The 16,063-nt window shown below is 39.7% G+C and overlaps 1 protein-coding gene across 15 annotated transcripts in view; it reads left to right on the top strand.

The window, feature by feature from the left end:
* Positions 1-16,063, top strand: part of SGMS1 (sphingomyelin synthase 1) — a 344,794-nt gene that overhangs the window by 296,120 nt on the left and 32,611 nt on the right. For all 15 annotated transcript variants that reach the window (XM_049855377.1, XM_049855380.1, XM_049855384.1 and 12 more), the window contains one exon: positions 9,224-10,076. In XM_049855377.1, the coding sequence (XP_049711334.1) occupies positions 9,436-10,076 (641 nt within the window). In that variant the 5' untranslated portion in view covers positions 9,224-9,435. The remainder of the gene's footprint in view (positions 1-9,223; positions 10,077-16,063) is intronic.

The raw sequence follows: 16,063 nt of genomic DNA, 5'->3' as shown, positions 1-16,063 counted from the left end.
CAGCTGAAACAGTATAGTTGTTAGTGTAGTCATTTTTTGGTCTTCAGAAAAATGTGCTGTCTCTCCAATTTTATGAATTCTATTTAAGTTAACTCTTTAAATGCTAGATAACGACAACAATGGCAAATCTGTGGTTAATAAGATTGGTTTGAAGAGTATTCAGGCGATATTCAAATTGAGTTAAAGAAGAATTAAACTCCCATCTCATGAGTATTTCACTTTTGGTGCATTGCCTTAAACAAGTCAATTAAGGTTATTATTGACTTTTATAGGAAGTTCTAGTAGATATAAAGCTCTCTATCTGGATTTGAAACTTTTTCAAAAAGGCAGTCTGTTTCATGATAAATAATATCAACTCTTAATTTGTATTGCTTTTTAACAAGGTGCCCATAGGTAGTTTTGTGTTACAAAGTCTGGACTGAATGTTACACGCCCACCAAAAGTTTGACCTTGCCTTAAGTTGGTTATGTAAGCTATTAAAGTAAAACCACACATAAAAACCAAACCAGCTGCTACCAAGTTGATTCCAACTCATGGTGACCCATGTGTATCAGAGTAGAACTGTGTTCCGTAGGGTTTTCAGTAGCTGATTTTTCAAAAAGTAGATTGCGAGGCCCTTCTTCCTGGTGCCTCTGGATGGACTCGAACCTCTGGCGTTTAAGTTAACCGTGGAACACATTAACTGCATCGTGCAGGGACTCTGAAATTGTAGGCACACCCCATGTTACTTTTGATTTTGTTTTTAGAGATTTGATGCATGAAGCAGAAAGTTTAGTTCAGATTCTGCAAAGCCAGTTATGCAGGCACTGCTTCTTACTTTCATGCGTCATTATAAGCATTTAGAAATATCTGGAACTTTCATACAGTTTCTTCGTTGACGTTTCAGCTGTATTTGTTCAATCTTGGGCCTATTGTGCTTTAAAAAATCTAAAAATTCATTTCTTAATTTTATGGCACTTTAAAATTTCATTGAACCTTCAAAAAAAGAATAAATCATATCTAATATCATAATTCCTTACATTTTTGTATATTGCTTTATATTTTCCAAGCCACTGCTAGGTATATATAAATGCCCTTAACTTTTGGAACAAGCAGATGGAATAAATTATTCCATTACAGGAAACTGAGGCACTGGGGTTGGTGTACAAGTTAATGTGACAGAGTGAACATTTGAGCTTACGTTTTCTAATGCTGAGTTGTAATTTCACTCGTTCCATGGATAGTTATATTGTATGTTTTATGATACTCTAATTCTTTAAAACTTGTATTGAGCACGTAATTCATTCGTAGGTTTTTGTTAACACAAAGCTGTGCTATTTCCAGATGATACCAGTTAACAAGATAATAGATTATTTTTACATAAGAATAAACAACTATTCATAGATGATTTATTTAGTGATTTTGTTTAACATTTTTTTCTTACCAGAACAATGGTCTTAACTTTTCTGATTTTAAAGATCTGACTTTTATAATTAATTATAAATAGTTTATACTATGTCATGACATATCCACTGATGGCTTTTATAATATGAAAGCCTGAAACATCTATTTTAAGAATCGGAGCCAATACAAATTAAATTTAGTAGATATGTTTTTGACTTAATGAAGGCCAGATAGAAAACACTGCTCAGTTTAGAATTTATAATGTTTTTTATCCCATGGGGGCCTCATAGTTTTTTTTTTTTTTTAAGACTTCTTAGACGATCCTTTTGGCAAGAGTTTCAGTCTAGCCTAATTGTCTACTCTTGGGAGATTTTAGACAAATCATAATTTTGCTGGGCTTTTCTACTCTGTCCTATGAGATCACTATGAGTCAGAATCGACTTAGCGGCAATGTTTTTTTTTTTTTTTTAAGTTTTTTCATCTCTAAAAATAAGAGATTGAACCAAAGTTCTATCACCTCTTCTGTCTCTCAAATTCTGTGGTATTTTGTTACAGGAAGTTTATGTATGTATAGTGTTTACTCTTTTATTATCACTTTTCCAGTTGTAAGAAATAAGCCTAGTAATTTGAACTATACATTGTTACATTGTCCCGATAATGGGTCAGTCGTGGATTCAAGGTAGCCTTTCTGGGCGATAGTGGTGGTGGTTTTTGTTGTTTTTTGAGTGCAGCCCAGCACACATCTAGCCCAGTCTTCTGGATCTAGATGTGAAAAACTTTTCCTTTCATTTTTCAAAAACGCCACAATAGATTCTAAATTGAGCATGCGAGTTCAGGGGAAAGTGATTTTCTCACCTGTCCTTTTACAGCTGGGCTCTGAGGCCTCTGAGTAAGTCCCCACCTTTTAGTAGTAGCCTTTGAAGTATTGAATAGCTTTCCACCAGTTCACATCCATAGAAAATGATCTTTTTTCCTTTTGTACAATTTCAGCATCAACTACAGGAGAACAGTATGTATGCTTGTATTTTCAAGCTTCAAAGCTTGCTTGAAAAATGAAGGTTTATTTTCTCATGAGATTTGGAAGGCTGTCTTTACTCATGTGTGTCAGAATGATTGAGCCTCAAAAAAAATGCCATTTGGAAGTGGCAGCTTCAGCAAATATTTATGAAATGTCACTGTGGGCCCAGTTGCTTGTTAGAAAGGAAGTGAAACATCACAAAAATGAACAAAAGAGGAAAACCTCACTCACGTACAAACAAGACATACTTCTTGAAGTAATTAATTTCTTTTGCCTCACTGGATCCTCACAGCTGTAGCAGCCTGTGTGAAGGTAGGTAAGGTAGTTGTTATCCCTATTTTCCAAAGAAAACTGAGGCTTAGAGATATTAAGGGACTTTGTCAAGAAAGCAAGTAGCTGAGTTGGGTCTCACCTACAGGCTCTTGGACTCAAAAGGCTAGTGCTCTTTCTACCACACCATACACATGAGACTGTTAAAATTACATTGTATGTCACAGAGGTTAGTGATGTAGGAATTCAGGAAAGGCTTTACTGAGGAGGACCTTAAAGACTAAGAGATGAATTTGGGCTTATTGACAGCAAGTTGATAGAGGATTCCAAGTTGTGGAAAAGCACAGGGACCATCTTACGGAATGATTTCGTCCTGGTTAGTTAATAGAAACCATTAATTATCTTTGTGGTCTTGTAAGAGTTCCTCTGGCTGTCAGAAACTGCCTGATGAACTTGCCTTTGTAAGATTAGTGCTCCTTCATTTGGAAATACTTGGATATTTGCAGTGCAGGGATGAAAAAAAAATACATATACATACGTACAAACACACACTTAACTGTAAAGTTTTTCTCTACATATACCCTAGATAAAATCCCTTAATTGTAAAATTCCTACTTCATTTTTGTTTAAAAGAGAAAATAGTCCTTAATTTTTGTTTAAATGAAAAAAATACTGGGGATAAAAGCCAGCCTCCCTATTTTGATGATTATAACAGTAGCAGCAGATAATAGTTATTGAGCACCTACTATGAACCGGCCTGTGATCTAGGCCTATGCTCTCCAATATGTAAGAGCCACACAAGAGCCCCTGGGTGTTGCACATGGTTAAGCGCTGAACTACTAGCTCAATGGCAGTGAGATTTTGGTTTGGTAACTTTGTGTACTAATAATGGCTGTCATGTTGGAGAGTACAGCTCTAAGGTGCTCAGTATACTGTAGAGAACAAGGTAGGCAAGATTTCTGCTCTCTTACAGTTACGTAGCAGTGAGACAGCAGACCTTAATAGTCAGAAGTAAATTTAATACAAAAGCTAATTTCAGAGAGTGGTAAAGGCCTTGTAGGAAACATACAGCAAAATGTGATGGAAAATAGCTGGGTGGGATGGGCAGTGTTGGCACCAACGAGTGATGATGGGAGCTTTAGCACCCCCCCCCCAAGATTTGCACCGATTCCCCCATCTCCAAAAATATTTGCAAACAACATGCGCATGACATGTAAATGCAGCTTCAAGACCTCTATTCTAGCCACACCTTGCAGCCAGAGCCCCATCTAGAGACCTCTCTACACAGAAGTTGTTGAGCTGGGCTTGCTGAGGGGCTAGTGCTGCTCCTCCCGGAAGGGTGAGAGGCCTCCTTCAGGGAGGTATCTTTGAACTGAGGCCTGAAAGCTGAGAAAGAATGGGCCGTTTGAAAAGCCTCCCAAATAGGAGTAATAGCAAATGTATAGGCTCCCAGAAGAATAGAAAGAGGCTGACATTCAGATGGCCACCAAACACATGAAAAGATGCTCAGCATCATTAGCCATCAGAGATGCAAATCAAAACCACGGTGAGATACCATTTCACTTCCACTAAACCCAAAAACCAAACCCACTGCTGTCGAGTCGATTCCTACTCATAGCGACCCTATAGGACAGAGTAGAACTGCCCCATAGAGTTTCCAAGGAGCGCCTGGCAGATTTGAACTGCTGACCTCTTGGTTAGCAGCTGTAGCACTTAACCACGAGGCCACCAGGGTTTCCTCACTCCCACTATTAGGATGACTAAAATAAAATAAAATAAAAATAGAAAATAACAAACATTGGCAAGGATGTGGGGACATTGGAACCATTATCCATTGCTGGTTGGAATACAAAATGGTACAGCCATTGTGTAAAACAGTATGACAGTTCCTCAAAAAACTAAAAATAGAACTGCCGTATGACCCAGGGATTGCATTTCTAAGGATCCACCCAAAAGACTTGAAACCAGAGATTCAGAGATTTGTAAACCAGTGTTCATTCACAATAGTCAAAAGGTGGAAATGACCTAAATGCCCATCAGCAGATGAGCGGATAAACGAAATGTGGTGCATACATACAGTGGAATACCACTCAGTGAGTAGGAGAGAGGGAGCTTTGGTGTGTGCTTATAGTATGAATGGAGCTAAAGATGTTATACTGGGTGAAATAAGTCAATCACAAAAAGACAAATATTGTATGACCTCACTTATATGAAAAGACAAGAAAAGGCATATGTATAGAGACCGAAGTTTATTAGTGGGAGGGAAGGGGAAAAGGGATGTTAACGGTGATGGAAAAATCTCGCTGGTTAAGGTTAAGGGTAGAGTAAGGTTATACAGTTGATTATTGTAATTGCTGTCAGTAAGTTGTACACCTGTAAAAAGTTCAACTGGCAAAAATTGTGTGATACATTTACAACAGTGACAAAAAAGCATAGCTGCTGAGGCTGCTTATGTACAACCAAACACCTCATGGGATTTGGTTCCTTGATTTGGAGGTTTAGGGTTTTGGTTTCATGGGACATCCCAGTTAATTGGCCTAATAACATGTTTAGTGCTTCTCGTCTACCTCCTAGTTCATTGTGTAATACCTGGACATTTTGAGCAAAGATTCCATAGAAGAGTCCTGATCAAAGGCGGAGAGATGCAGAACAGAATTTAAAATTCTCATGAACTCTAGACTTTCTGGAGCCATGGAAGGTTGGATGAACCCCTGAAACTCTTGTCCTGAGATAATCCTTAAACCTTAAGTCAAAATATCCCTTGAAGTCATCTTAAGATGGAATAGTAGTTTAGTTTTACTAGTAAAAAAGATCTGCCTTGAGCATTATGCTCTTTTAAGAACTATCAATATGGGATCAGAGTGACAACAGCAACTCGAAAGATTATATAGGAACCTTAGGGGGCAGTGAGTTTATGTTAATGAGGGAGGAACAACTCAGAAGAGGAGTGTGAAACGGTTGCATAACTTGAAGACTATAATCAATGTCACTGAATTGTACATGTAGAAACTGTTGAATTGGTGTATGTTTTGCTGTGTACATTTTCAACAATAATAAAATTTAGGGAAAAAGGAATAGAAGGAAGCCGGGGTCAGTAAGAGGGGGGAGAATGGGATAAAGTGAGATTAGAGGCCACATCCTTTTATCTCACCCCTGTTACTGTTACTCATAGCGACCCTGTAGGACAGGGCATAACTGACCCATAGGGTTTCCAAGGCTGTAATCTTTACAGAAGCAGACTGCCAAATCTTTCCTGTGGAGCAGCTGGTGGGTTCGAACCGCTGATCTTTTGGTTAGCAGCGAAGCTCCTATTAATCTCTCTACAAATCTGTTTTATAGCAAAAGATACACAGGCTTGGGCAGAGGTTAGACTTCACAGGCACGCTCTCTGTTGTCTTGTGTACTGAGGACAACTCTGGTAGCTGCTAAATATCTACAGAAAGATGCATGTGAGAGTGTGCAGGGTGGGGAATGCAGGGCTTTAAATTTGAGAAAAGTGTGTTTCTTTTCCAAATATGGGAAAATTAGATGTTAAGTGGCTTCCCAAAGAGCCATCAATATTTGATGGTCCAATATATGAAGTCCTGGTGGCGCAGGAGCCCTAGTGACACAGTGGTTAAGAGCTCACCTGCTGACCAAATGTTCGGCAGTTCAAATCCACCAGCCGCTCCTTGGAAAATATGGGGCAGTTCTACCCTGCCCTTGGAGTCATTATGAGTCAGAATCAAATCAACAACAATGGGCTTTTTATATTGTCTCTTTTTTTATTCCTTCCGTTTCATATTGTCTCTTAAGAGGACGTTATTGGACTTTTCCTCCCATCAGAGAGAAGTGAAATAGCACCTTAGCTTTGGTCAGATCTCTGTGGTTCTGAGGTGGTTTCTCCTCCTGACAGGCAGTGCAGGTCTCTGCAAACTGGACTTGCTGCATTGGATAGGGGAAGAAGGAAGAACGGAATGTGAAAAGCTTGTTCTTTGTTCATTTCCCCTGAAGCTGAGTATCCCACTGAGAATTTTTCTATAGAGTTCTCCTAGCTGCTTCAAGGTGCTGCGGGTTCCCTTGGCTGTTGTCCTAAGTGTACTGAGGAGTATTAGAGGAGAGGCCTCAGGAGTGATGCCACGAGATCCCCTTTCGTGCCAGGACTCCCATTTGGGGCTTGTCTTCTCATCACTCTTCAGTCAGTACTAGTGGCAATTGAAGTTTCTCTGCAGTGGTTTTTAAGTGGTCAGAGATTCACTTAGGTGTTATATTTCTCTCTAGAGAATGTCCTCCTTATTCTCCTTGACCATCCAAATTGTTTTAAAAGCTGTTTTCAGTATCCAGGTATTTGCAGTAGGTTTGTTTTCCATTAACCCATCTACATATTGCCTAGGTCTAAGGAACTTTTTCTGAGAAATGGAGGAGATATGATTGGGTGCCTTCTGAACGCCAGGCATGAAAGATGCACGGGCGCTCCCAGGCTTCTGGGAGAGTCTAGTAGACTGACACTCAACAACGGAGTGTGGTGAGGAAGGTGCTCAGTTCTGCAGATGCTCAGAAGAGGGAATGCCCAACTCTGTTTTGCAGGGTCTGGAATATCTTTTAAGCTTTACTGCCATTTGGGTGGTTATTTGGACTGGGAAATTAAGACTAAACATATTGCCAATCTGCATTCCAGAGTCAGGTTTTGGGCTTCAGCAGAGATGAGTTTGGATTTTAAAATCAGAAGACCCTGACTCATATTTTGTTTGTGCCAGCTGCCAGCTGTAGGACTCTTGATCCTTTAGGTCAGTGCTTTCGGTGTGTTCCATAGGGTGTTAATACAAGTTACAGGGGAAGAAGGGACAGGGAGGAGGACAGCCTTGATAAAGTCAATTTGAGAAATCCTGGTAAATAGTTTCTTCACTGGAAGTTTTCCTGGAGATTTTAACATGCTAATGTGTACTGGTGCCCCTAAGAAAGGTGACATTATACGGTTCCTAGACTTATTTGGCCACAGTATACTTAAAAACAAAAAAGACATGGAACATTTTATTGGATTATTGTTCTACAAAACACACTTAGGGTAACACTGTCATCAGTAATTTCCAGCTCTTAAAACCTCCAAATCTGGGCAAGTTATTTACAACCTTCATTATTTGAGAAAAGATTAGCCTACTAGTAGACAGGGTTTTCTCATAGTGAGATATAATGGATAGTGGCTATTGAATATGATAGGAAATTTGAAAAAAGAAAAAAAGGATGTGGGAACCAACAGATCCTTTTTGAAAATCACTGTTTTTTTTAGTTAGATTATGTTTCATCAGCTTTCCATTTAGTTTCTTAGTAAAATTGTGATAACAGTGCTGTAAAGTAGATACTTGATTATCCCTGTTTTAACAGATGAATAAGCTAAAGCTCACATGAGTTATGTATGGAAGATGCTCAAATCAAACTGGCCTGTCTTAAGCCAAAGGCCATGCTTTGATTAACCATGATGCCTTGTTACAGAGTTAAGTCATTTATTTTTAACTTTTGTTTTTTGTTTTAAATGATTATAAAAGTAGTACATCCATATGAAAGAAAAATAAACCTGAAGACCCCTTGCCATCCAGTCGATTCTGGCTCCTAACAACCCTATAAGTTAGAGTAGAACTGTCCCGTAAGGTTTCCAAGGCTGTAGTCTTTACAGACACAGACTACCACATCTTTCTCCTACAGAGCAGCTGGTGGGTTTGAACCGCAGACCTTTCGGTTAGCAGCCGAGCGCTTAACCATTGCAGCACCAGGGCTCCTTAAAAGAAAAGTAGGTAGGAGAAAAGTAGGGAATACCCTCAGTCACATCAGCTATAACTTCAGTTAATATTTGATGTATTTCATTCCAGTAATGCTATGTATTGTTATATTCATTCATCATGGCTATAATTATAATATACATATGTGTATACATTATATATGCATGTATTTATACATACATAAATTGATAAAATTTTGAATTCTCATTTTTGACTCTCACCTACAGATGTTCATTTTGGTTATTGCCACATAGCTGGTTAAGTATTTTAATAAATAAACACACTGAACTAGGATTCAAGGGCTTCGCAATAGCCCTTCTATGTAAGCTGCACTTAACCACAAACAAGTTCCTTGACCTTTCTGGACCTGCGTTTCTTGGTTTATAAAAATGAGAGTTGAATTGGATCACTGATTTTCAAACTGCGGGCTTCCATGGCATGCCCTAGAGGCTGGGACTAGAAAGGCTACCAGAGCAGGCCCTTGCCCTTCACCCTACCTGTTCTTCAACGCAAGCAGCTGCTTTTCTAACTCTTTCATATATTTGTAGTCCCAAGCACATTTGAAAAAAGGATGTCACTGATCTTTGTAAAAAATGTGGGACCAGGTGATATTGAATCTCAGTATTTCTATGATACTGTTTAAGTTGCTGTGTGTTGTGTACATTTTTAACATTTTTCCATCAGATAGAATGGTAGAGTAGGCAGATTTGCCGTTTTCCTCACTCATGAAAAGATCTGCATTTTAAGAGGATTTGATTTAGAAATTCCCTTACCCTGACATTTTGTCTTGCCTCCACAGAAGGAAGAATCTTACTCAACGATGAGGTGAATTAATGCTCGGGCACTCAGGAACCCTGGACAGCTACATGAAGTGTTTCAAAACTACCCTGACCATCTTGCCAAACAAGTCTCTGCTCACCAGGCCTGACAGGATGAACAAGCCCAGGAGGGACAGTGTTCTGCCCTGTAGGAACAGTGACTGCTGACCTCCGTGAGCAAGCTGGGGACCACATGCTGTCTGCCAGTACAATGAAGGAAGTGGTTTATTGGTCACCCAAGAAGGTGGCCGACTGGCTGTTGGAGAATGCTATGCCAGAATACTGTGAGCCCCTGGAACATTTCACAGGCCGGGACTTGATCAACCTGACCCGAGAGGATTTCAAAAAAACCCCCCTGTGCCGAGTCTCCTCCGACAGCGGGCAGCGGCTCTTGGACATGATAGAGACCCTGAAAATGGAGCACCACTTGGAAGCACACAAGAATGGCCACGCCAACGGTCACCTCAGCATTGGCACAGACGTCCCCACCCCTGACAGCAGCTTCAACATCAAAGTCAAACCCAACGGGATGCCAAATGGGTACAGGAAGGAGATGATCAAGATCCCCATGCCAGAACCAGAGCGCTCCCAGTACCCCATGGAGTGGGGCAAGACTTTTCTGGCCTTTCTTTATGCACTTTCCTGTTTTGTTCTCACCACAGTGATGATCTCGGTCGTCCATGAACGAGTGCCTCCTAAGGAGGTGCAGCCTCCACTACCGGACACGTTTTTTGACCATTTTAACCGGGTGCAGTGGGCCTTTTCTATTTGTGAAATTAATGGCATGATCCTTGTAGGACTCTGGTTAATTCAGTGGCTGCTCTTAAAATACAAGTAAGTCAAGCAAAAACTCTCAGATTCAGCTACTAGGGATTTGAGCTGCAGATGTCTAATTTTTATTTGGAAATGAAATTTGTCAAGCAGTAGGAATCAAACCATATCTTTCTTTCTTTCTTTTTTCTTAAACCACGTAACCTGCTGAACTAACTAAAGCTCTGGTAGCTTTGAGAGAACACTGTTTGTTGCCCCTTGGTACAGGATTCATACAGAGCGAGAGACAGGATCATCAGAGTTAATGTTCTTCTATTTTCACTTAACAGGAAAGGGAACTCTCAGACACCTTCAAAGAGTACAGGCTGTTGAACCTTCCAGTCTCAGTACTATTAACTCATCAAATAAAGAGTTAACAGTTGTCCGAAAGCACTGTGAACGGCTGTATAGCTTCTTCCCACACAGTCAGACATCGGAACTTTAGCAAAACCTGTTTAAAGATGTTTCATACATAGAATTCAGAACAGCTGTTCCAGAGTGGGTTGGGTTCTTGGAAAAATGATGCCCTTAGGGTATGATTTTCTTCAGATAGCTGGAATGCAGATTAACCTGCGTGTGTTTTCAACTAGAATATGTGGCATTTAAAGCATTATTTATGTGACTGTTCCATTCAAGTTTCTCAAGGTTTTAAATAGGCACGTCCTGCTAGTTTCATGCGGACTCAGAGTGGCTTGATGTACCCAGCTCTACATTCTACACCGCTTTCGCAGACTGGCTGTTTGCCTGGGTTGCCTGTAGCAAACTACCTACCTACATGGTCCTGGCCATTGGGTGTTTAATTTTCCCGTTAGCAGAACATCTTTATAACTTCCATACATTAGGGTTGGAAATTAGCTTGTCAAGGAATTAAATTTCTGTCTGGTAGACTGTGTTACATGACCGACTGTGTGGCTGAATATTAATAAAAAAAAATTAATAATTTTTTTGTAAGTCTTAAATCAAGAAAACAAAATGCAGGCTGAGAGTTTATGCTGAACATTCTCGGACAGAAATGATGAGTTTTTACCTGGTATTTTTTTATGTTTTATTAGGAGTTTGTTTTTTGATGCTATAAATCTGCAAATGAAAATTAAAGCAGTTTCTGAGTTTTTACCAGGGAAAGAGTATCGTAATTTATGAAAAGGAAGTTGTTTAAGTGGCTGGTGTTTATTTTGGAGCTAATTTAGCAGCCCTAGAGTTTAGGGCAAATTTGAAATAGAAAGGATAGTTTGGGCTGCATATGTTTTGGTGGAAGATTGTTTTTGTTTGCTTTCATTTTAATAGGCTACCTACTTAGGAATAGGCTTTAGAGATACAAAATGCTCAGGATTTATTAAACATTCTTTTGGGTGCCACACTTCAGGCCTGCTTTTCAGTTTTTAATGGCCCTATATAATCTTTTATTCCTAAAAGCCCACTGAAAAAAGATGCCAGTGGTTTTCGTTTATACAAGCAAGGTCAACTGAAATTGTGCTTCCTGGGATTTTTCTGATGTTTGGTTGTTTTGTTTATGTGAGTTTGTTTCCTGGTTTTTCATCAAAATTCTTACATGCAAGCAAATAATTTATTGCCCTAGAATGTAGTTTTAAGTAAGCCATACCATATACGAGTTCAAACTCTCAGAGAACTGTGACTTTATTTATAAGTAATTTTATTCCTGTTCTAAGGAAGTATCCTAATCATTGGACTAATTTCCGTAAAATGTATTACTTTTTATGTTTTTCCTAGTAAGGAATTATCCTCAAATCTGTTTCCCTTTATGCTTTCTAATTTCTTGTTTTATTGGTAGTTAAAATCATTTATGTGCTTAAATTGTTGAAGAGCTATAAACCAGCTGATTCGCGCCTTAGATAAAAATTAACCCCGTGCTAGGTTGCAGCCAACCTGAGTTCTGGCTCTGGCCATGTCCTGACATGGTGGGTGATTTGGGTGGATCCTGGATCTCAGGAACCTCGTTTTTCTTGTGGATAAAATAAGGCCCTCTGAATCTGTATGGTTTCTGTTGGCCTGTGAAACAATGTTTTGAGCCTGCCATTATTGAATGGGCCATTTATGTTTGAATTTTATTAGCTTCAGTGCTTTTGTCCAGAATATATCCAACTAAAGATTCTTTAAAGTCCTCTCCTGGTTCCACCTGAGTGAGATAGGGACATGGGAAATGGAAGCCAACTCTTGCCATGATAATCCTAAGCATTCTCCCTGCCCATCCTTCTGCTGGGGCACATTCCCGATTTCACACCTCCCTCCTTGTTACCCCTCTTCAGTGTATGTGGCAGACCAAACATGTAAGAGATGGAAAGGAACATAGAATGACACATTGTCAAGCAGTGGGTATTTATGAATTACCTTTCTCTGCTTCTCATAAAGAAGATTGAAATGTTTTATAGTATCAGAGAGACCCCTTGTTTCTAGTTAGCTGGCTTTTGTGGTATAGCAGTTTTATTTATCCAGCATCTTTGAAAAAATGGATACCTCTGGTTATGGGATATTCTCTTTGATGGAGAGTTAGCTTGTCATTCTTTTTGTGCTTGGCTCCTCTGAGTCTTGACTTCTCTCCCCAACCTTCTTCAGGATATTTGCCACTCGGGAGCATGTCTTAACACAACTCCTCTGAATTAAGCCTTTTTGGACAATAATTCCCAAAGGGGGGCATATTACTTTGATCTCAATAGTCCTAGAGTCTTTGGGGGGAAAAAATCAGCCTATTCTTGTCCCTACATCTTCTGCTTTTTAGAGACTAATCAGAGGCTGAAGCATAAAGGATGATTCATTAATTGAGAAATGAGATCAAAGGAATTGGGCCAAAACCCTCCAACAGCAAACCCTTCAGCCAGATGTTTGAGATGCTAGAAAACCTTGATGCTGAGTTTGTGACATTGTGGCATTTGGATCTATCCTTATGTTCTGTGCAGTTCTTAATTGTTAAGCATGTTACGTCTTTTCACACTTAAAAAAAAATTTTTTTTTTTTGTCTTTCATTCTTGACATCATCCCCTCATGTCAGTATGTATATATGTACACATATATACATGTATCCACATGGGATGACCATGACATTGAGAAGTGGAAAGCAACAGTAATGCCTGTCCTTGAGAACTTTTTGATTTTTAAAATTGTAAATAATGTTGTCTCCCCATTTAGAATTGGACTTTCAAGCTACTGACTAGGAAAAATTCCTGGGAAATCTCTGCATTTGTGTCAGACTTCACTGCAAAACAGGTATCCCATGTTTTAAGAAAGCATGATAAAGAATATGTTAAACTTACAGATTTGATAAAGCCTGAAGGCTTAAAAAATTTTCTTGCATGGCTAAATCATGGCTAACACGGTGGCATCTATGTGTGATACATGTGGCTTAGCTCAGTTAAGACATTGTAAACTCTGACAAAGAAGGCAGCTGAGGAGCAGGATTACAGAATGTCCAAGGGTTTTCTAGTCACCTCAGAAATCATTATGACTTAGTATGGTGATCATAGGACCTCAGCTTCAACTTGTATAAAACCAGATTTATTTTCTTTTTCTTCCATCTTATTCTTCCTCCTATCTGGCCAGTGGCATTTTCTAAATTGTAGGCGAACTCCTCCGTTTTTTGTTCCCCCCCCCCCAGATTGTCACTAAGTTCTGTCAATTCTTTTCTATCAGTTCTAATTTCAGATCCATCTTCTTTTCCATTCCTACTTTTTAGCACAGCATAGTGGAAGCTCCAGTGGAGGCCCAGCTCCTTATCATGAAGCTCAAGGTCCTTCATAATCCGACTCCAGTGTGTCCTTCCTCATCTCTAGCCACTCCACTCCATAGGTTCCCTAAACACAGCGAGCTCATCACATTTCATTCTGTTACAGTCATGCTTCGCTTAACATCCCGTTCAGGCAACGGCTGACCACATATACTTCCATGGTCCCATAAGGTTATAGTAGAGCCCCTGGGTACAACCCACAGTTACAGACCAACCCCTGTAAAGCCTATTATATTAAAAATCAAGGTACAGTGGTTCGTAATAATAAATGGGCGCTACGTTGTGATGTACATCATAATATTATTATTGTTACTATATTATGTTAAAGATGTTTTGGTGTATATGGAAGTATTTCTTTAATGGTTTTTATGTACAGAAAGGTACACTATATATATTCAATAGTAAGAAAATCATTTGACTAACTGACATTAGATACTAACAGTTCCTAACTGTTCTGACTTACGTATAAATTCAACTTAAAGACAGATTTAGGAATGGAACTCATTCACAAATAATATGAAGTTCACATAGGGTTCAAATCACGTAGCATCCTATTTCACAGAGCGTATTGTGGACATTAAGCAATGCATGACTGTAGTTTTATACCGTCTTCTTCAGTGCCAGGTTTTAGATTCTTCAAGGGGAAAGGCTAGATCTTATTCATTATTCATCTTTACATCCCAGTGTGATTCAGTGTCTAGCACATAGAAAGTGTTTATTTAAAATTCATTCATTCATTCAACTTATATTTACTGAGTAACCTCCTATGTGCCAGGCTCTGTGGTAAACCCTGGGTATGCTGCAGGGAGCACGGGACCCTGATGCTCTCTGACCAGGGAAGGCAGGCAGGATTCAAATAAACATGTAAAATCAGGTAGTGATGAGGGAAATGGAAAAAAATAAGCAGTGTAAAGGGATAGATGATGTTGGAGATAGTGGGGAGGAGGTGGTATTTGAGATAGGGTGACTGGAAAAGGCCTCTAATGAGGTGACATTGGAGCAAAGACCAGAATCACGTGAGGGAGAATGCCGTGCGGGTGTTAAGGGGAAGAGTGGTCCAGACAGGAGCAGAGCAAATGCAGAGTCCTTGAGGCATACTTCTGGAACAGCTAGGCGCCCATGTGGCTGAAGTGAGCTGCAGGTTAGTGGGCAAAGTGTAGATGGTGAATCAGGTCAGACATTGTGGGCCAACGATAAAGATTTTGGACTTTATTCCAGTTGTGGTGGCAAGGCATTATAGGACAAGGACACGAATAGACTTGTATTTTAAAAGAATCTACCTGGCCACATTATGGAGAATAGGGAAGCAAGGGACTGGTAGGGACACCTTTGCAGTAGTCCAGGTGGGAGATGATCACAGCTTAGACTCAGTTAATATTTGTTCAGTGAGCCCATTTTGTACTGGTGTGGTGGAAAGCTCTGGCTTCCATTAGACCTGCTTATCTTTTATAGTCACAGGGCTGGCTGCTATTGCAGTATCTTTCGCATTCAAGATCTTGAGGTCTCTCTGTGAACCCCTGGTTTTTTTATATGGAATTTAGTGGGGAGATAGAATTTACTGATTTGGGGCCTTGCAGTTGACTTGGATATATTTTATTTCAGAACAAAATCTAGTCACGGTTATATCCCACATGTGTTTTCTACCATGGCTGCTTTTGTATCACACTTTCACCTAAAAGAAGTATTACAAGTCAGTTGGGGCTGGGGAATGAGGGGTTGTTTTAGGATGAATTAAGTAATTCAGGGTCTGTTGGTTCATTGTTGATGAAAAGATGTGAAGAAAAGGAGCCTTTGAATGCTAGGAACAGAGACAGATGAGTGGTAGAGGCACTTTAAGGGTAGGATAGAACATTCTAGCACAACCAGTTGCCTAGAGTTAGAAAGAGACCTGTGAAATGGAAATGGCTACTGAGTGGGTTCTTTGTAAACTGATCCCTTGACTAAAGAGAAAACTGGGGAAGAGAAATGGCGTTGGCAGATTCTGCTTAAGATCTGCCAAGACACGTCTATTCAGAACTGTTTCTAGGGGCTTTGTCGATCCCACAGGAAGGAACAGAATTTTCCAGCGTGGCTTTTCTAGGACTATAGTCAGAGTCTAGGACTTTGAGATGCTTGGCAGCATTATGTATGTTCAGAGATCACTTTGGAAACGTCTTATATTTTAGCCTGTGAGAAATGTTATAGCGTTATTTATTACTGCATTTATGTCTCTTCTGTGAATGGAATCTGATTCTCCAGGACACAATCTTTATGCTGATTGGCAGCAGCTGCAGTC

This window comes from Elephas maximus, chromosome 16 (genome assembly GCF_024166365.1).
Source record: "Elephas maximus indicus isolate mEleMax1 chromosome 16, mEleMax1 primary haplotype, whole genome shotgun sequence".
NCBI classification, from domain to species: domain Eukaryota; kingdom Metazoa; phylum Chordata; class Mammalia; order Proboscidea; family Elephantidae; genus Elephas; species Elephas maximus.
Note: the sequence above shows the minus strand (reverse complement) of the source record. Positions and strands in the feature narration are given on the sequence as shown.